The sequence below is a fragment of the Strigops habroptila genome, chromosome 5 (assembly GCF_004027225.2).
Source record: "Strigops habroptila isolate Jane chromosome 5, bStrHab1.2.pri, whole genome shotgun sequence".
Classification (NCBI taxonomy): domain Eukaryota; kingdom Metazoa; phylum Chordata; class Aves; order Psittaciformes; family Psittacidae; genus Strigops; species Strigops habroptila.
In genome coordinates this window covers 38,031,056-38,051,107 of record NC_044281.2, presented here as the reverse complement: position 1 = coordinate 38,051,107, position 20,052 = coordinate 38,031,056, and the positions used below count along the sequence as shown (strand labels likewise).

Here is a 20,052-nt window from a genome sequence, read left to right as displayed (position 1 = left end):
TGGCTGCATCGCCACCCCTCCAGGACCCCCAGCCAGGTGCTGCGGGGCAAGGAGGGGTGCTGTGAGCCTGCCGGGACATGCCGCTGCCGTCCCAGCCCAGCTCCTCTGTGCTCCCCAGTTCCGCACCTTTGACCCCTGCAAGCAGCTGTGGTGCAGCCACCCAGACAACCCCTACTTCTGCAAGACCAAGAAAGGGCCACCCTTGGACGGGACCGAGTGCTCTCCAGGCAAGGTAGGTGCTGGTCCTTCATGTCCCCTCCTTGGAAGGGGACAGTGACACCCTTGAGGGCAGCAGTCAGTGGGTGCCTGGTTCTTAGCTGGCGTTACTCCTTATTTTCCGAAGTCTGTGCTCGCTCAGATGAGGACTTTGGTTTTCTTCTGATCTGCCTGCTTCTGCAGAGAAGCAGGACTGTTTTGTCACCTGGCAAAAGAGCGATGACATCATTGCACGTACAATGTCACGATGGCATCAGCTTTTACTTTAGGCTGTCTTAGCATGCCTGTTAGCACAGTATGAAAGTGTCGATACATTGGAGAAGCTGCTGGCCCATGTAAGTTTTGGGTGGTTCTTTGCCAGAGAATGGCTGGCTGTAAAGTATCCAACACTTTTTGATGAGTTTCTGTATAAATCCCAGCAATCTCGCTGAGAATGCAGCCTTCTCGAGTGCTTCAATGATGCTTTGCCAAAAGCTTCCAAAATGAGGCTTTTTGAAACGTGTACAGATGTTTTACACGTCGATGTTTTACACAGCTCCAGGGGACTGCAGCATTTAGACTGAGAGGTCCGTGGGCTTGTCAGTGTTTTGCCTCTTCTGGGACCTTCCCTGTGTGCGTCACAGTGGCCACTGAAGCACCGTTAGCTTTTCCCCAGGGCTGGAGTTAAACCCTGGGTCTTGGTGCCCATAGGGTGACACTGCAGCTTCGTGCCAGGCATAGTGTACGTGCCTGGGAAGAAGTGTGGAGCTCTTTATTTTGTTTACCGAAAACAAAACAGCTTGCTGCTGTGCTCTGTGCAAAAGTTTGGGTTCATCCCCCTGTGCCTGCAGGGAAACATCCCCAGGGCTGATCCAGTCCTGGACCCAGGTGTAATTCACTACCAGTCCAAGGATCAGCATGGGTAGAAAGAGGCAGTTTGGTTGCAGACAGAAAACCAGTCCAAGAGCTCAAAAATGCAGTGTAACAGAAAGAAATCCAAAGGGATTTGTTTTGCAGAGGGATCTTTGCCAGGCTCGTGCCTTTAGCAGCCTTTTGCACAGGTCTGTCCTCCATCTGTGCAGCTGCGTGGCTCGCATATCATGTCTGGAGCAAATCAAACCCCCTCCATTGCCCACTTTTCCAGCTATCATTTAAAAAACCAAAACACTTGCAAACAAGTAAACCCGAGAGAAAACCACGACAGTATAACCCAGCTGCCAGTTTCCCAGCTGATATAAACCGCCACTGTGCAGGCTTTTCTATATCAGATTCAAGTACAGATGTGTTGGGAACCTGCCGTGCTTATTCCTGTTCCTCTGCTGCATTTTCTGCTGTGAGTCCTGGCTTTAGAGCTGTGCTGGGCTCTTGGAGCAAAGCCACCCGTCTTTCTCTTCCCTTCTAGTGGTGCTTCAAAGGTCACTGCATCTGGAAGACGTCGGAGCAGCCTTACAGCCAGGACGGCAGCTGGAGCTCCTGGTCCAAGTTTGGCTCGTGCTCCAGGACCTGTGGTGGAGGCGTGCGCACTCGCAGCCGGAGCTGTGACAACCCACTGTACGTTTGGTCTCTTCCTCCCTCTATTTTAGCGGGGGTAAAACACAGTGGCTGAGAGCCAGGGGTTCCTCACTCTTCCTCTTCTTCGCTCGCTGGGCAGGGATGGGACATCTGCTCCTGCATGACCTGTGCTAAGCATTTGGGCAGTGAGCTGTGTTGTGTTTGAACAGCATCCCCCTTCAACCCCAACACTCTTTTAACCCACCTGCTTTATTTTTCAGCCCAGCATATGGCGGGCGTCACTGTCCAGGATCCACCTATGAGTACCAAGTGTGCAATGCCGAAGAGTGCCCAGGGCCCTACCAGGATTTCCGTGCCCAGCAGTGCTCCAAGCGCAACTCCTACTACACCCACCAGAACAGCAAGCACTCCTGGCTTCCCTATGAGCATCACGACGGTGAGCGGCAGCAGGTCCTAGCAAAGGAGCAGTAGCTATATTGCCTTCTCCCCTGGAGCAGGCTGTGCTGGTGACCATCACCATGGAATGGAGACTCTGCCAGCTGCACAGATGTTGGGTTGTGGAAAGCTCCCAAGGTGGAAACTAGAGTGCAGTAAACCAGCATCAAGCAGCCAGGTCTTTAAAATCCATCTCTTATGCTTGCCCTCAGGTGTCCCATAGGGAAACCCAGATGTTACTCAGGTTCCTTCTGTCTCAAAGTGCTGGGCTGAGAAGATCAGCCCATGTTCAAATCTTTCCCTGCTCCTCCTGCACTAGGAAAATGAGAGCCCCTTGTAATGGTAGCCAGAGATAACTCTGTTTGTGCTACTTTAAAAGTTTTATCTCTGCTTTCTGTGTGCTTTGGCACGCAGAGGACTTGTTTTCCTTGGAGACGGTGGGGTGATGGCCCTGCCTGCTCGCTCCTGGAGCCGCAGTGGGGGAGCGTGCCGCTCCAGGCTGGGATGGGAGCCAGGTCCGTCTGCCTGGCTTGGTATTCCTCATGCACACAGCCAAGTGTCTTGCATTGTTGTTTCTCATAGTGTGTCCTGTCCAGCCACCTTCTCTTAATTTTCTGAGTCTGCTGGGCAAAAGTGCAGGCTCTTGAGCAGCAAAAAGATGCAGCAAAATAAGGCTTATGAATAGGCTGGACTTTGGAAATCTGGCTGTGCTCAGGGTTACAAGCTGAGATGGGTTTTATCTTCAGTCACCCTAATGTATTTCCACAAACCTTTTTTTTTTTTTTTCCCTTTACTTTTTATTTTGCCTCAGATGCTCAGAAGTGTGAGCTGATCTGCCAGTCCGAGGGAACGGGGGATGTGGTGTTCATGAATCAGGTTGTTCATGATGGTACCCGGTGCAGCTATCGAGACCCCTACAGCGTCTGCGTCCGCGGCGAGTGCGTGGTGAGGAGCTGACAGCTCTTGTGTGACTGTCCCTGTCCTTTGCCTGTCCAGGAGAAAGCTCGTGCATCCCATTGACCCACTCACTACCCCATGGGGACGCATGTTTTAGCCTGGGGACTGACCCTAAGAGCAGCAAAGAGTTATGGGGATGGCAGAACAAGGGATAGGCTGCAGGCATGTAACTCTGTGCTTGTCTTCTCTTCACCATGGGTGACAGCACGTTGGCTGTGACAAGGAGGTTGGCTCCCTGAAGCAGGACGACAAGTGTGGGGTCTGTGGAGGGGACAATTCCCACTGCCGGACAGTGAAGGGCACGCTGGCCACGACCCCCAAGCAGCCGGGTGAGCAGGCTGGATGGATTTGGGAGTGTATTCGGTCAGGGTCAGCTGGATTCACATGTGGGTGTGAGCGAATGCGTGTCTGGTTAGAGAAAACCTGCCCTTTCTCTTCCCTTCATCCTTCCTCCCTGTCTTTCAGCAAGTGTTTTGAAGATGTTTGAGATTCCAGCTGGAGCGAGGCACCTTCAGATAGAAGAGATGGAGCCGACATCCCACAGCATTGGTGAGTATGCTGTAGTTCACCTCTCCCTTCACCCAGTACCTTTTTCTTGGCCCTATTCTAACAGTTCCCACCCAAAGGGTCTTATTTTGGTCATTCCAGCCCTTCAAAGGCAGTGACCAGAGGAAATTATGTTGAAATACCTCCTTTCTCCTCCAGCTGTTAAGAATCAGGCCACAGGTAACTTCATCCTTAATACCAAGGGCAAAGAAGCCAAAAGCCATGTGTTCATTGAGATGGGATTGGAATGGGAATACACTGTTGAACATGGCAAGGAGAGCCTGAAAACCAGTGGTCCTCTGCACGAGGCCATCAGTGTTTTGGTAAGTCTGCTGACACATGCTCTGGGGGTATGCAGATGACCATTACCCTGTTGTACAGAGAGGGAATGTGGTCTGAGATGGGATGGTGGAAGGACTTCAGTAGAGAAAGGGTGCAGGGCATGTCATTAAAACTGGATGAATGAGCTAGCCAAAAGCAAGAGGCAATGAGGTGTGTGCAGGAATGGTATAAGGACGTATTGCTTGGGGGCTTGCCTTTGTGGCTAACCGTATTGTTCTCTGTGCAGCGATTCCTTATGACTCCACATCTCATTTTAGTTATACTGGTATTTTGGGTAGTTAGGAATTGGGTTCTCTGGGTACCTGGGGAAGGATAGGTCTGCACTCCTGTCCATTCCCTTGGTCGAAGCTGGCTTTGGGCGTAGACTGTGGTTCTGCAGGTCAGAGGAGAGGCCAGGGGCACATGACCCAAGGCTGGAGAGTTGGGCAGTTTGGGCAGTGTTTTACTCCACAACTGGAAAGGTGTGTTCCCAAAGGGTAGATTCTACATTCAAAGCCCACCTAATCATGTTTGAGGTAATAATGGGGTTTGTTTCTCCTACATCTGTGTGTACTGTACCATTGTTCACTTCTTTTTTCTTTGATGGCCTCCTCTTCCCTTCCCTCTCCCGTGGCATCACTCCTCCTTCTCTTTCTCCCTCTTCAATTGTTCTCTCTCTGCCTACAGGTCATCCCTCAGGAGGAGGAGGCGAGGAGCAGCCTGATGTACCGGTACATCATCCATGAGGACCTACTGCCCATGATCGGAAACAACAATGTGCTGCTGGAGGAGATGGATTCCTATGAGTGGGCCCTCAAGAGCTGGTCTCAGTGCTCCAAGGCATGCGGAGGAGGTAGCTTTCCCTTCATAGCAGCCTACAGCGTGTGCTTGCGAGGATGCTTGGGTATGTTAGGCAGTGCATGAGCCTTTTGGGGCATCTCTGGTTTGGAAACATGCAGATGCTGTTTTAAAGTGTTTCTCCACAAGATCACACATTGCAAAGCTTTAGACCTAGACCTGGTACTGCTTGGAGGCCTGGCTTTCTTCTCTACACCCATACCCATGTTCTTTGCGCCTCTTGCAGTGCAGTTTAGGTGAGCATTTTATCATAGAACCATAGAATGGTTAGGGTTGGAAAGGACCTTAAGATCATCAAGTTCTGTTTTTTCAGATGTCTTATGAAAACAGGCATATGTGATCATGTTTGCATACCTGTGTCGGTGTATCCATGTACCTGCTATGATTTTTTAATTCCTTGGCTGTTTTTAAGTGGATTTGGGCCATGGAATAGTGATGTTGCAGGTGACTGCTCCTAAAGCCTGGGTGGAGTGCTGCTTGGGTTCCACCTGAGTAGTAACATCTGAGAGCATGTGTCCTGCAGGGATGCAGGAGAGGAAGTGGGTGGGGAGCTGGTGGGACCCATGCACCCATTGCCTCACCGCGCATGCTGTGCCCTGCCAGGCATCCAGTACACCAAGTACGGCTGCCGGCGGAAAAGCGACAACCGAATGGTACATAGAAACTTCTGTGACAACGGCAAGAAGCCGAAGCCGATCCGACGGCGTTGTAACCTCCAAGAGTGCTCCCAGCCAGCGTAAGTACTCCCTGGCTGGCCTGAGGTGCTTTCTTCTCCCCTATGGGGGTATTATTATGGGCTGCATTGGCAGTGTACCAGCTGCTTCCTAGCATGGGCATCTCCTCTAACACCTTTGTTGTATCCGTCTTCTCCCTGCTGGCAGCTGGGTGGCTGAGGAGTGGGGCGCCTGCAGCAGGTCCTGCGGCAAGCTGGGGGTGCAGGCAAGGGTGGTGCAGTGTGTGCAGCGCCTGCAGGACGGCACCAACCGCACCCTGCACACCAAGTACTGCCCTGGGCAGCGGCCCGAGACGCGCCGGCCCTGCAGCCGCCTGCCCTGCCCTGCACAGTGGAGGACGGGCGCCTGGTCAGAGGTGAGCTGGGAGGGGTGGGGAAGCTCTCCGGTGCACAGCAGGGCCGGGAGGAGGGGTACAGGAGCTGGGTGTGAAGGCCAGCACAGGCTGCTCTCGTAGGGGTGGCGATAAAGGTACAAGTGATGTTTTCACTGAGGTTTGTGGGGAAACTCAGAATTAGACAAGGGATAACATCACTGTGCACAAGGGCTAACATCGCTGTCCACCCGCTGGAATGCAGTGGGGGTTCCTACAGAGGGAGAGGGAAAGCCCGTATTAGAAAGCAACATCCACCTGCAAATACGTGCAAATATGCCTCGGGTGGCTGTTGGGGCGTGCTGGTTCCCTCACCCCATTGCTGTCTGTCTATCTGTCTGTGTGCCTGGGCGCAGTGCTCGGTGAGCTGCGGGGAAGGCGTCCAGCAGCGGCAAGTGGTGTGCAAAGGCAGCGAGAGCGGCGGGCGCTGCGAGGGGGACAAGCCGGAGGCCGTCCAGGGCTGCCACATGGCCGTCTGCCCGGGTGAGAGGAGGAGCAGGAGGAGACAGTGCTTGTGGGGGACACGTACTGGCAGGAACCAGCCTTCATGCATGCCTCCAGCCCATCTCAGGATCAGGGGGATGCCAGCAAAGAAGGTTGGGTTGAACATCCCTAATGCTGCTGGCAGAGAAAGGGTTAAAGGCCAGCCTAAATATTGCACTTTTCTGTTTTTGGCTGGGATATTTGCTGTAGATGGTTTGGGGTTTATGGCAGTTTGAGGATGTGATGAGCTGAGGGATACGATGGAGATGGGCACCCTGGAGTTCATCTTGGGGTTTTTTGGATGGCTTAAGTGCTGAGCCAACTGGCTGCTCCCCAGGGGATCTCATTTTTAAGGATATCCCTTAAAACAAAAAAACCCCACCAAAACATCCTACTAAGGCATTTCACGTGCCCCCAGCCTCCTGTGGCAACTGGACATCATAGTGCTTTCTCCACAGAGAAGCTCTCTGGTATCACCACCAGCGCCGACACCAGTGACCATGGCACGTCCAAAGGGCAGCGGGTGCCCCAAGATGGGGACAAAAACCCTGTTAGCAAGATCTCCTCCAGTAAGTGTCTCTCCTCAGGTGAGGGTGATGCTCCCAAGGTCTTCTACAGCTCTCCATGGAAACACAGGCGGGTTGGAGAGAGGACACACGTCCAGTAGTGGTTCTGGGGAGTTTTGCCCTCTGCTGCTGCATCTCTGGTGCCTCTGCTTGCAAAGCCTACTGCTCGGTTGCCATCTTGTGGAGTCTGGGATATTGCAGTTTCCATTGCCTTTGGCTGGGCACCATGTTGCCCTCCCCTTTGCCTCCTGCCTTTTATGCCCTTTCCTTTTTACCTTGAACTTTTTTTCAGCCTGCATCAGTAGGGAGATGGCTTCTGTCTTTTGCCCTTGCTCCAAGCAAGGGGTCGCCTTGGAGCACTTCATAGCTAGGGTGAGATGCATCACTATCTGGTTTAAGATGCTGGTTTGGAGCATCAGAATGATGTGATAGGACATAGGATAACGAGTGATAGGACAAGAGGTAACAGCCTCAAGCTGCACCAGAGAAGGTTTAGATTGGATATTAGGAGCAATTTTTTCACAGAAAGGGTAATCAGGTGTTGGAACAGGCTGCCCAGGGAAGCGGTGGAGTCACCATCCCTGGAAGTTTTCAGAACTCATGTAGATGAAGCCCTCAGTGACATGGTTTAATGGTGGTCTTGGCAGTCTTGGGGTAACAGTTGGATTTCATGATCTAAAAGGTGTTTTCCAACGGAGTTGATTCTATTCTATGATTGGAAAGGTGCAGGGGTGGGAGCAATGCCATCATCTTTCATGCTGTTTTACACTGCTCTGTCCTTCTCCAGGGGAACCCTGCCTTGGGGACAAGTCCATCTTCTGCCAGATGGAGGTCCTGGCTCGCTACTGCTCCATCCCTGGCTACAACAAGCTCTGCTGTGAATCCTGCGGCAAGAAAGCATCCTCCACCACCAGCTCGCCCCCTGCCACCAGCCCCAGCGCTCCCCCAGGAACTGCTGCTCCCAGCCCTGCTGCGCTGCTCTCCCCCTACCCCACTGCCTCTGCCCGGAGGGGACCCGGGGCGGGCCCCACACTGGTGCCTCAGGCCGGGCTAGCTGCCAGCAGAGGGATGCCTGTCAGTGGTGCTTTACCCGGGGGGCTGCCAGCCCCGAGCGAGCCGGGCAGGGGCCAGGCAGCCAGGTAACCCCTCGGGACACCTCCTCATGGGGCAAGGGAAACCTTTTACCTCCCTCGCTCACTCTCCTCTCCCTCTTTTTCCTCTTCCCCCCCACCTTCCAGTGGTGGTTTTCATGGGTGGCACTGCCGGGTTTGGAAATGACCCGGTCACCCAGAAATTTCCAGGAAAACCACTTTTTTCCCATGATCCCCCTTGCCTCCCCAGCTGTGGCATGGATTTTTACTGTTGGCAGTGCCACAGAAAAAAAGGCAAAAAGGAGCAAAGAAAGCATCAGCGGCTTGGATGCGGGTAGACAGGCTGCTTCCTCCCAAGGTGCTAAAAGGATTGGGGGGGCGTGGGCTTTAATGTTGCTTTTTCCTTCCCCCTGCCCCAAGCAGCAGAACAAGATGTGCTGGAGGGAAGGGTCCTGGAGGGTGCTGGGAATCTGGGTGGGGCAAAAGCAACCAGAGGTAGGTGGTAAGGTGGGGTGGGTGGGAATGTAGGGAAGTGCCCAAACTACTGCCCTGGGCTGTCCCTGTTGGGGTAGAGAGTTTGGAAAACATGTCTGGAGGAAGATGGAGCATGAGAACCATAGACCAGCTACTGTCCTTCATTGCAGGATAGACAGGAGATGGTCCAGGCAACTCTTAACGGGAGCAATAAGAATAAGGTCCAAGACCAAAAATACATGTAAAAAACGCCTGTCACCTGGTGGTGACTTTTTAGCCAATACTGTCCTTGGCCAGCCTTGAGCTGTTACCAGTGCCTAGCCTCCCCAGGGCCACCAGCCTGATCCTTGCACCCTGGTACCCAGTGTCTGGGGGCATCAACACCTTTTGGAGGGAAATGGGGATGACTGGGAAGCCGAAGTGAATTTTAGGGGCAGTTACAAAGCAAGGAGAGAGGAAGATTCATCTACATCTTTTTTAATTGCATTAATCATCCCATTTCACCCCCTCCTGTGCAACAGAAAAATACTGTGCCAAGTACTAAATGTATGCACAGCACTTCAGGAGCCTAGAGCTGCATGCGCCTTGCTTGGTGTCAGGACAGCTCCAGGCACAGGGTCTGCCTGGAGGAGTTACAGTCCTCAAAACCTCTCCAAAGCAGGGTTGGGTGATACGCTGTGTCCCTGAGGACAGAGGGCTGCCGTGGTTTCGGTGCTTGGGGGTGTGCATCCTCCCAGCTGAGGGTATCCAGCACCTCCAGGTATAGTGGCTGGGGAAGGTGAGCTTCCGTGGGGGATGAGCACTGGTAGGGAGGAGGTTTTGGGTCAGAGAGATGGAGGAGGGCAAGGCTTGGCAGATAGACTAGTTTGGCATTGCAAAGTGGGATCTCTCAGGAGTATGTGCATGGTTGTGGGTGCATCTGCTAGCCCTGGCGCTGCTGCTTCTGGCCATCTGAGGAGTAGGACAGGGCATCTCTCTAGGCTGTGTTGGGCAAGTTCTTCAGGTGTCTGGGGCTTGCTGGTGAGGTGGCCCAGGGTGCTTGGCACGTACTGGGAGCCTGTGGGGTTTAGGGCATGCTGCTGTTTGAGGCTGGTGCTTTCAGTGCTGTTGGTGCCGTTGGAGCACTGCATTAATTACACTCATGTGGCTGCAAGAAACTTGAGGTTGGGGCATCTCAGAGGAGCTCATGTCAGTGTGCAAACCTTTGCTGGTTTGATGTGGGTTGTGGCGGGGGAGAGGTTGAGGTACATGCTTTAGTTGAAACGAATGGATACCCCTGTGCATTCCTGATGTTTTAATCTTTGGACTCCTTCTGCAAAGCTCCCCTGGAGCTACCCAACAGCACAAAAAGGGCTGAAGAGATGTTAAGGCTGCAGCTTGTATGCTCTTCTGTCCCTGGATTGCCTCCAAATCAAGGCTGAATGAGCATTTATAGAACTACTCTTATAAGCACTTGAGGCAGGAGGTCACCTGCCTCCTGGGTGCTGCCCTTTGGCATTAAATGGGCTTCACAACAGATGGAATGAAGCCACACATCTGTCTGAGCCAAGTAACCAGCACACCTCATGAGAGTGGGCAGATGGAGGGATGCCAATGAAATGCAGCGGTGGGGTGCCGAGGTCCAAGGTGTACAGGTCTTAGTACCCATAGGATCAACGAGGTGCTGTGGATGATGAGGGTGGGATTCATCCCTCAGGTCCGCTGACACTGCTGCCATACCCCGTGCCAGCCTATCCACCAGCATCACCCTCCATGGGAGTCAGCATTTATTTATTGTGCCAAAGACACCGCTTCGTTTACTCTTCAAGGAGAATCTCTCCTTGCTGGCACGGGATGAGAGGGCTGGGGCCCATGCAAGCTGTGCCACAGCCCTCTGCTGCTGCTGGGACAGCCCTGGGCTGGCTTGGGGCAGGACTGAAATTGCTTTGCCTTTCCCTGCCCAAAGCAAGGCTTTTCTCAGGCATTCAGCCCCCTGCCCCATAGTCTTTGAGGCATTGAATAAAAACAAAACCTTCTCCTCTCAAAAAAGGGTTGTAATGTCTCCAGGGTGCAGTATATGTGTGTGCATGCATGCATGCATACTAACTCCTTCCTCCCAAGTTCTCAGCTGCACCCTTCCCTTCAGTGCTGTCCTGGGCATTAGCGCTTGATTGCTTTAGGAGTATTTGCGGTGGTTCCTTGCTATACCTCGGAATAGAGCCGTGGCTCAGGGCTGGCCCAGCCCCTTGCACTCTGCAGCCAGGGCCCCTGTTGGGGGGCCTTCGGGGCAAGGGGGCTGTGTTGCAGGTGCTAACCCCCCCCTCTAGCTGAGAGAGGTGGGTGGGATTTATAACAGGGTGCGATAAACCCCCCTCTGCCACACATGAGTGCTCTGGGGGTTGATGCTGCAGGGCTGGGACCCAGCACTGGGTGCTTATTCCAGGAGAGTGCAAGAAGCACCTAGGGTGGGCTAAGGTTGGATCGCTTCTTGCCGTGCAGATGCCACAGTGCATGGAAAGCTGTGGCATGGTGGTGTAGCGCTGCGATGGCCCAGCTTCCAGCAGGGATTTGGTGCTGTCTCTGGGAGGAGAGGGTGCGTCTGGTCCCCCGCATCCTCCTGGGCTTGCCGGATGCTCCAAGTCATTCCTGTGATGTAACCTTGTCCAGTGTTACAATGATGTATAAAGTTTTGTACATATGAGATTCAGAGCTTTTTAACTTTTAATATTTATTAATTTTGTTGGGTTCTTTTTTTTTTTTTTTTTTGAACTCTAACATAATGTAAAAAAAATAAATTCACATCAAAATCTCTTTCAGTTGATTTATTTGGGGGATGGGCATGTGAGAGACGTGGAAATACGAGTGTGACCTGGTGTGGTTGTTGAAATGGTTTTCACACAAGCCAGGACCTCTTTATTTTCTAGCCACTGCTCCTCATCAGCCAGCGTTTCACATAGCAATTTTGATTTCCCCCTACCTTAAATAAGACAAAGACCCAGCAAAACACACAGATGTATAAATTATAAGCACCCTGCAATGGCTTTAATAACATGCTGTGACACCCAGCTGCTCAATTTCACTCTTGCAAGGCTTGTTTCTAGCTGTGGTTGGTAGTGGCTTCATGGCGCAATATGCTTGTTCCCAGGGTGCAGAATAATGTCAGGACCACTGGATCAGCCGTCCCTGCTGCTGCAAAGGCCTGTGGATGTGGGATGACTGGTAATCTCCTGGGGATCCTCCTAGGACAAAACTCACCAGGGGGTTTGTAGTGCTGCAGGTCTGTAGTGACAAGCTCCCCTGGATTCATGGTCCTGGAGGGCATGATGCTGCGTTACAGGGTCATGGGGCTGAGTGTGACCCTGCTGCTGCCTTTTGCATTAGCTGCTTTCTCACTTGCCGTGCCACCCCCTCTCATGTAGCAGTACACTAAGTCAATTGGACTGATGGTGAAAAGTACATTTCTGAACCCCTGGCACATGGCTTCAGTGTCATACACCTGCTCTATCTGTCCCTGCTACTGTTGGCATCGTGGGGGAAAAACCTCTATATATGTACATGTACACACACATAAATATATAGCTTAGCCACTGCAAAAATTATAAGTAAAGATGTGTTACCAGTTCAGGCCAAAAAGAGCCCCTGAGCTTGCACTGACAACTCATGCTATGATCAGGTAATAAAGAAAGAACAGTTACATCAGGGCAGGGCTGAAGCTGCCGAACAAACTGCACCGAGGGCAGGGTGTGTCTTGGCAGCATCCCCCTTCTCCTGTGTATGGCAGGGAGGAGTGATGCCGAACATAAGCTACTGTATTTGCTCATAGGCAAGGTTTGGGCAAGGGTTTTTAGGTAACCCCTAATGCAAGGCTCAGTGTTGCCTCGGTTGCCCCAGTTTGCATATGGTCTGTTCCATCCCTGAAGCAGAAGCATGATGCTGGGTGAAGGTTGTCCTCTATGCTTGGGGTTGCTCGGCGAGAGCGCTGTCTCACCCCATTGCTGGCAGCTGTGGTTCCTTGACTGCAGCAGCAATGAGCAGGACAAGAACAGGTCTCTGGCTCAAACTGTGTTCCTTGTGGTTGGGCAGACTGCATCCTCCTGCAGCTCAGGGGCAGGCAGCGGTAGAGAGGTGCTGGCCAAGGTGCTTGATGAAGTCTGCTTGGGACTGCGGCAGGACACGGTTAATGACAGACTTGGGGATCCAGCCCTTTGGGAGAGAAAACACCCCGAATTCGGTCCCACTGGGTCACAGAGTTGAAGCACCCATCCCAGGCAGGAGGGTGGATTTGCACACTGGGATGCATACCCCTTGCTGTCCCACCCCAAGTAACATGGTAGCACTTGCCTTCAGGTCCATGCTCAGGAGCCAGGTGAAGAGGGTATGGCTGGGGTCCCCTGCCAGTGGCTGCAGGACTATGCAGCTCAGCTGGGACTCAGCCCTGTAGTAGGCAAGGGAGGAGACAGTTAGGATGAGCCTCAGGGGAAACAAAACAGAAGGTAAGGAGATCCCAGAGCAAATGCAACACGGAGGTAGCTCTTGGCATGCCTCCCTTGCTGTGCCTGGTGCAAACATTCACGGCTGCAGCAGTGGCCTCCTCCCTGCAGGGACATGATACCCTGTGATGCTTGTTTTTGGGGGGGCTTTACCTGATGCACCCTTCCTGTAAGGGCAGCTTCTCGATGTGGGTGGCAGTGCCCACCAGGTAGATGGCCGTCTCCTTCCTCCCACGGTGCCTCACACTGACGAAGTCCCTCTGGCCCACCAGGTTGCCTGGGCTGGGAGCGGTGACCTCGTGTGTCACCAGCGTGTCCGTCCCAACACGCTGCAGCACCTACCAGAGCAAGGAGTGCCCCAGGGATTAGGCTCCTTATGGCTGCTCCTCCAGGGACATCCCCGGCAGCCCCTTACCCCTGCCCAGGGGATGTTAAACCACCTCTGGGACAGCAGCGTGGGGTGGCAGCATGAGTAGAAGCAGCAGCAAGGTAAGGACTTAAGACTGGCATTTGGCGATAATTAAATCCCAGTCCCCTGGGGGCTATTAAGAGGAAAAGTGAGTCTTTTTTTTTTGCAGCCTTTTTTATCTGGGATGGGACTCTAGGCTATTTGTTTTTCCGAAGGGACAGGGAAGTAGTAGTAATAAATAAGCAGAGGCTGGGTAGCATCCGAGCCAGCCCAGGTGAGCTAGGGGAAGCTTTATGAGGCTGGCAGCTTGCTTAGTGGTATGTTGTGATTTGGAAGCTGAGTAATACGGCAAATTCTCAAAAGAAGCCCAAGACAACATATAAGCTTCCTGGGGGTGCCCCTGCAGTGTGATATATTTGGTTTTGCCTCATTTTTCTAGCTCATTCCCCTGAACAGCTTCTTCCCTCACATTAAAGTCTGAGCAATGTCAGAGTCCCCCAGTGTGGAAAAACCTCTGTGACCAGGCACTGTGTGGAAAAAAGAGCTTGGAAACAACACGAGTCTCAGTGCCATGCCAGTAAAGCACGTCTTCTCTCCCTGGGGTGATATCCTGCTCTTGCAGGATGCAGGATTATCTTTAATCCTTCAGCAATCTTAAAACCCTCAATAAAAACGATTTTTTGGATGCTAGCAACCCTGGCAATGCAAAGTCTCTGATGTCTGCACATGATGGCATCGCTCTGCCTGTGGTGCATCCCTCCCCACCTTACCTTCACCCGGCTGAGGGTTGGGTTCCACTGGGGCATTTGCTCGATCCTCTCGAACAGCTCCTGGTGCAGCCGCGCAACCGGCACGGGCAGGACCACCTCAACCCGAAACACCTTGCCCAGCCCGGGGAGGGCAGTGCTGGACATGGTGGCCCCATTGTCCTGGGAGAGCAGAGAGCCTGCATCAACGTCCCCAGTATCCTGGGAGGCTATGTGCTGAAATGCCTCGCCAATAAATCGCCCCAGTCCTGTTCTTAATCACTGCTTGGTTTACAGGCAAAAGCTGTTATATCTAAATTATGCCACTATGATTGCCTTTTCTTTTTTTTAAGCTCCTTTCTAGCTAAATAAAACAATTCAGCAAACACCTTAATGAACAAACACGGTAAATAATAAAGTTGCAATCTGTTGGGTTTTTCTGCAAAAATGCTCCTGGCTTTCCCTGGGAACATGTATATCTGAGTTTCCCCTTCCAAGCTTTTTCTTGCTATTTACTTTGCAGATTTGCTTGTGAACGTTTTTAACTAAGGCTTGCTTGGAATCCCTCTTTGCTGTGCATGCTTTTGCACAGCACGTCTCCTGCACCCCCAGTTTCCCTTCCAGCAGGAGGACTAAGAGAAGCAAATCTTCCCTCCCCAGACTCATTTCTCCTCCCAGCAGCTTTTCTGGCATGAAGCAGCAAAGGCAAGTGGTGGCCAGGCTTTACCAGCATCATTTCTGCCTGCCAGCTGGTGTGCTGCTGCAGGATGCTCAGCGATTGCTGCAGGGCTGCTTCTCCTTGGGTGGTGTAGGAGAGGTCCACACTAGAGAACTGGCTGGGGCTGGTGTCTCTGGAAGGCTCAAGGCAGGCCGCTGCAGGAACAAGGCAGAGCAACGTGAAAAGCCCGCCCCAGCTTTCCCTGTGCACGTGCCTGTGAGTTCATAAGTGCAAATGGAGCTGGAGCAGAGAGTTTTGCTGGCCCGAAGTCTCAGCTCTTACCCTGCAACTGGTCCCCTATTGGGCTGGAGTATGGCTCGGTGCAGAAAACCTTGCTCTCAGGAGTATCCCTGGCATTCATTTGCTGTGTCTGTGCTGACTACTTGGAAAGGTTTTTGAAACTGCTTTCCAAATCAATTCCCAGTAACACTGTGGTACAAATTGCATATTGCTGAGGTATTAACATTGCACAGGCAGCCTTTGGACCAAGCTACACTTCAAAAAAATCCAGATGGATTTGCCAATTTTGAAGTCTTTAGGTAAGTGGTGGAACTGGAGACACAGCAGACTTGCAACAAAACACTGAGAAGTGCCTGCAACCTCTGCTAAAAGCTTTGGCTGCCTGTACGGGGAACCAATGCAATTTACCTTCCCAGAATCTCAGGGTTTCCCCACTAACCCAGTTTGCCATCAGTACAGGGAATGTTTTTAAGCTACCAGAGAGCTGGATACCAGCCCAGCAGTGAGAAGACAATTAACTCTGTCCCCCAAAATATGGTTCAATTCATATGGAGAGGAGTGCATTTTAACACACATCCCTCCATCATGTGTTGCAAGGACGTTGTGAGCAGGGCTAGGAAATTTACCCAAGCATCCAGGCTGAGCTTACCTGTCTCCTTCCCCATCTGCCTCTGAATGTAAGGAGGAATTTTGGAAGACAGGTGATGGGACCCTCTTACCACCAGCCCTTTCCTGTCCTTTTGTATTGCTGCAACGGCTGTTGTCTTCAAGCCTAGAGGAGAGATGCAAGGGCTTTGGTGAGCATGGAGCATGCAAGGAAGATGCTGTGATGCCCCGTGTCTCTGCTGGAAGCTCATTTGCAGCTAAGACTAAGACTACCCTATGCATGATAAAATGTGTAAGGTAAATAGATGCATAGGTGTGACCACATCCAAGGAAGCCTGTCCAAGGGGTTGCCCTTAGTATCTCCTTTAGGAATCTCTTTTCTGCCTGTCTTTCCTGAGGTTGGAGGGAAGCCAAGCAGTGCTTACCGGGCAGGTGGCGGAGGTGGTCATGGGCGATGCCACAGCACAGCTTGACAGTGGCCTGCAGCATGATGCAGGAGCAGGGCTGCCTCTGGGAGAACGTTGCATCCCGGCGCATCTTTATAGCCAGCCTGAAGGACGGCTCCTGATGATAGGACCACACTTCCAGATAACAGCTGGGAATAAGGAGTACTCAAGGACAAGGCAAGCAAGAGGAGGAGCCAGAGGGAAAGGGAATTTCCCTTTGAATGAGCAGTCCCTGCTTTTTTTCTTGCCCTTTGCAGGCAGCTATGGATGAATGCATCCCCAAGGCACAGTTGAGATGGGACACTTTAGTGGTCCCCAGTGCCACTTTATCAAGGACTGTGGTGGCAAACCCAAGCTGGCAAAAGCAACTGGTGACACTTACGTGGAGGGAAGGATGGTGTGGGATATGAGAGCAATGTGGCTTTGCTGTCAGAGAGCGTGGAAGCTTCTGTTAGAGCCATGCTTGTCGAAACTTCATATAAGTTATGGTGGTAATGACTGCTAATCTAACTCCTCAAGGAACACCTTATTTTTCCCTTTTCTGCTTTACTTGCTCTTATTTGTCCCCTGCAGGGTTCTGTTGCTCATGATAGTGGCGAGACCACAATATCCTTGCATTTTTAACAGCCTCTCTTCAAAGGTTAAACACAAAACCTACTAAGTCACTCCTTAAAATACAGCCACACTGTATTCCTCTGGCCCTTTGCAATGCTATTTTGAAAGCACTGCTTGATTTTTGCCATGGAAAGGCTCTTCCACTCATATGTAGCCAAGGGGCCTGATGCTTCTTTTTCACATAGCGTCAGTACAGCTCACTTTATCTTCAGTCTCTGAGGCTGTAAGAGCTAAAATATGTGGGCAAGGAGGCCAGGAGGGCTCTTTGGCTTTAAAAGGGGTAGGAGAAACTACAAGGCTTTCAGACTGGTGTGGCTGTGGCCGGTGGGTTTCTTGCTGGGATAGGAACAGTCCTTCCGTGGCTGCTGTGCAAGCACTGCAGGCAGCTGCCTGCAGACCCCTGTTCCCTGGCAGCTCTGGGGCTGTCACAGTGGTGATGGGGACAGTCTGGTGAATGTATACAGTATTGCATGTTGATCTAGTAAGTGTATTATTAAGAGTGGATTAGCAAGAGAGATGCCTGTGGATGGCTTTTGGGCATGGCAGAATAACTGTGGTGAAGACTAATTGAGTAAGCAGGAAAAGCAGTGGCAGGAAACAACTATTTTCACCCAAAGCTAATGGAGTTAAATATAATTTGCTCTTTCTGAGTCATGGTGCTGGGTCCATTGAAGTGAGTGCTCACTCCCAGGAGCAGCCACTCACTGATGGAGTGACCCTTGCAGCCCACCTGGCACCCCAGCAGCTGAGGAAGGCAGCAGTCCCTGCCAATGCAGAGAGGTGGGACAGAGCAGGGGCTTGTCCCTGTATCACCCTTCATAGCCTTGTCCTACTTAGAAGATGGTAACTATGGCTGTCTCTCCAAATATATTCTGTGCTGCTAATACCTTATTTCCTATAGCAAGCATCAAATTCCTTCAATACTCCCACTATCGGCAGCGATGGAGGTGGTGGAGCAGTTTCCTAGAAAACATTCAGCTTTCTTTCCCCATGGGTTTTTGCTCTGCTGTGCCAGAGGGTTTTATGGGTTTATCCAAGCCCTGCAGACTTGTTGGCTCGGCTCAGCCAGTTCCCAGGCTACCTGCCTGACTCACCAATCCGAGTCCTGAGCTTTTCCCCAGGCTTTTCCTGCAGGGATAACCTGCACAGCCAATGTTGCTTGCACAGCTGTATCCCATTGCAGCTTCACAGCTTTCTCCTTCCATTCCTGATTGCTGGGCAGGTTATAACAGCAACCCCTTACTACCTGCTGCTCCTTGGATGGTCCGCTGCTTATTTAAAGTCTGTTTCAGGGTGACTTCATATGCAGTGGCACTCAGATAAGTGTCTCTGTGTGTGCCCTGTGCTTGCAGGAAAGCGTTACAGATATGCCTGTGTGATTTACATGGCCCAAAGCAGCTGCAAGCTTTGCAACAGGGGCTTGGGAGGTGCACAGCAGCACAAATGCAACTCTATGGGAGATTTGCTATTGCCAAAGCTCTCTGGTGCTGGGATTTACAATGCTGCTTTGGTGAGTTGCAAATCGCTTTTTCTGTTTTGTTTCTTTTTCATGGAGTCTGGGGAGTCATTGAGGCCCAGCAGCTAAGAAATACAATAGGAGTTTTGTAAGCTGCCTAGAAAGGAAAAAGCAGTGGCTGACAAGAGATCTGCCCCAGTGCTTTAAACCTGCACCTCCACTAACTCCCAGGGAGAGCTGATCCCTGCTGATGGTCTATGCTCTCACACACATTCCCCTCACTTTTGTGCACACTTTCTGATGTTAGTTTTGTCTCTGCAGAAAGCTGTAATAGACAAGCAGATAATGTTTTATCACCCATTTGGTGACTGGTGTCCAAACACTCTCCTGAGGGCTGTACAAGATGTCCTGGGAATAAAGTGACTTACAGGGGAAAAGAAAGTATCAAAAATTGTCTGTGATGGCAAGCCTGGAGGCCAGGGGAGGATGGCATTGCCACACAAGACCCCAGCTGAGAGTGGTGAGGGGCTGCCATGGGTCAGTCCTGGTCTATCACCTGCTGATGAAAAGGTCCCACTACCTTGCGTGAGGGTTGCAGGACACCTCTGGATGCAGAGCGCTGTGTGCCCAGCACCTGCATTGCTGCAGCAGAACGACTTTGGCCTGACGCCTCCACCAGGCTTGGCTGCAGCCACTGGAGGTCACTGCTGATCTGCAGCTCCACATGCAAAGCCACTTTTGGAGAGGCAGGTAGGAACCCTGCTCCCAGGTGCTGGCCTTGGGCTGCGCTGCCTCTAACCCCCTGCAAAATCCCTGAGAGCTGGGTGCTTGTTGTCATGTGGGACATCTTACTCCCACTAGGAGTAAGATCTGGCACCCCAACCCTCCCCAATTACCCTGTGTCCCTTGCTCCTGGATGCAAGGACCCTTTGGGGGCCCATCATTTCCGATTGAGCAGCTCAGTGTAGGACCTCCTGGAAAGGACGCTGGCTCCCAAGCAAACAGCACTGCCAAATGCAAAGCCTGTAACCCATGCAAAGGTAGAATTTGAGCAGTTAATTCTCTCATTGTTCTTGTCAAATAATCTGTAATTAAGTTAGGGAAGAGAGCAATGGAAAAGTTCCTAAATGTCAGGTGGGTTCCTCCTGGCTTTGGCTAAGAAGCAAATGCTGAGGCTGAGAGGTTTTGGGTTGAAATAGTCCCCCCAGACACCTGGTAGAGCAGCGTGGTTTTGGATGGGGATTAAGGCTTGTGCAGGTGCATAGGTGGTCACAGGGGTGGGGTGGTGCATGCCAGCAGAGGTTATAGCAATTCATCTGAGTGTAAAACATAGTCTGAGTCAGCCCAAACCCTGACTGTGAGATAAGAGAAAGGGGAAATAATAGGATGCTCCTGGTGAAAGGGTAAAGATGGGGAGTAAGTGGGACTCGGAGCTGCTACCAGCAGCTTGGCAAAGCTGAGCAATGCAAGTAGGGCAATGTGGCTCCCTCCTCCCATGGATATACAAAGGATCCTCCTGCTTGGACCAGAGGGCAAATACCAGGGCAATTACTCTCCATGTCCTTGAGGCCTGCTCTGAGTGAGACTGCTCTGTGATCAGCAGAGCCTTGGTGCAGTGGAAGCCTTGATTTTAAGCAAAGTCTCAGATGGCCTCCAGTACCTTTGCAGAAGTTGGCACAGACGATAAAGGCAGCATCTTTGGCCCCATGGGAACCCTCTTGCAGAGCATCCCTGATGGTGCTCTGGGGGTTTCTAGGAGCAGAGGTAGCCCTCGTGTCACTGTCTTGAAGCCCTGATGTGACGTT

General features: G+C 51.9%; 2 protein-coding genes across 4 annotated transcripts in view; one reads left to right on the top strand and one right to left on the bottom strand.

The window, feature by feature from the left end:
- The window catches only part of ADAMTS14 (ADAM metallopeptidase with thrombospondin type 1 motif 14), a 36,686-nt gene extending 25,425 nt beyond the window's left edge, over nt 1-11,261 (top strand). For 2 of the 3 annotated variants that reach the window (XM_030487665.2, XM_030487666.1), the window contains exons 10-22: nt 119-232; nt 1,598-1,746; nt 1,968-2,143; nt 2,954-3,087; nt 3,305-3,428; nt 3,565-3,648; nt 3,805-3,968; nt 4,654-4,819; nt 5,428-5,560; nt 5,706-5,913; nt 6,285-6,411; nt 6,870-6,980; nt 7,765-11,261. In XM_030487665.2, coding sequence (XP_030343525.1) covers nt 119-232; nt 1,598-1,746; nt 1,968-2,143; nt 2,954-3,087; nt 3,305-3,428; nt 3,565-3,648; nt 3,805-3,968; nt 4,654-4,819; nt 5,428-5,560; nt 5,706-5,913; nt 6,285-6,411; nt 6,870-6,980; nt 7,765-8,120 — 2,046 coding nt within the window. In that variant the 3' untranslated portion in view covers nt 8,121-11,261. The remainder of the gene's footprint in view (nt 1-118; nt 233-1,597; nt 1,747-1,967; nt 2,144-2,953; nt 3,088-3,304; nt 3,429-3,564; nt 3,649-3,804; nt 3,969-4,653; nt 4,820-5,427; nt 5,561-5,705; nt 5,914-6,284; nt 6,412-6,869; nt 6,981-7,764) is intronic. The other variant, XM_030487667.2, reaches the window with a different exon arrangement.
- Nucleotides 11,262-12,521: 1,260 nt separating this feature from the next.
- Nucleotides 12,522-16,219, bottom strand: LOC115608594 (steroidogenic acute regulatory protein, mitochondrial-like). The gene is made up of 7 exons (XM_030487669.1): nt 16,156-16,219; nt 15,774-15,896; nt 14,894-15,039; nt 14,191-14,349; nt 13,165-13,349; nt 12,863-12,956; nt 12,522-12,724 (listed from the first exon to the last, which is right to left on the bottom strand). Exons 1-7 carry the CDS (start codon nt 16,217-16,219, stop codon nt 12,623-12,625), a joined length of 873 nt encoding a protein of 290 aa, XP_030343529.1. The 3' UTR covers nt 12,522-12,622.
- Nucleotides 16,220-20,052: the final 3,833 nt, after the last annotated feature.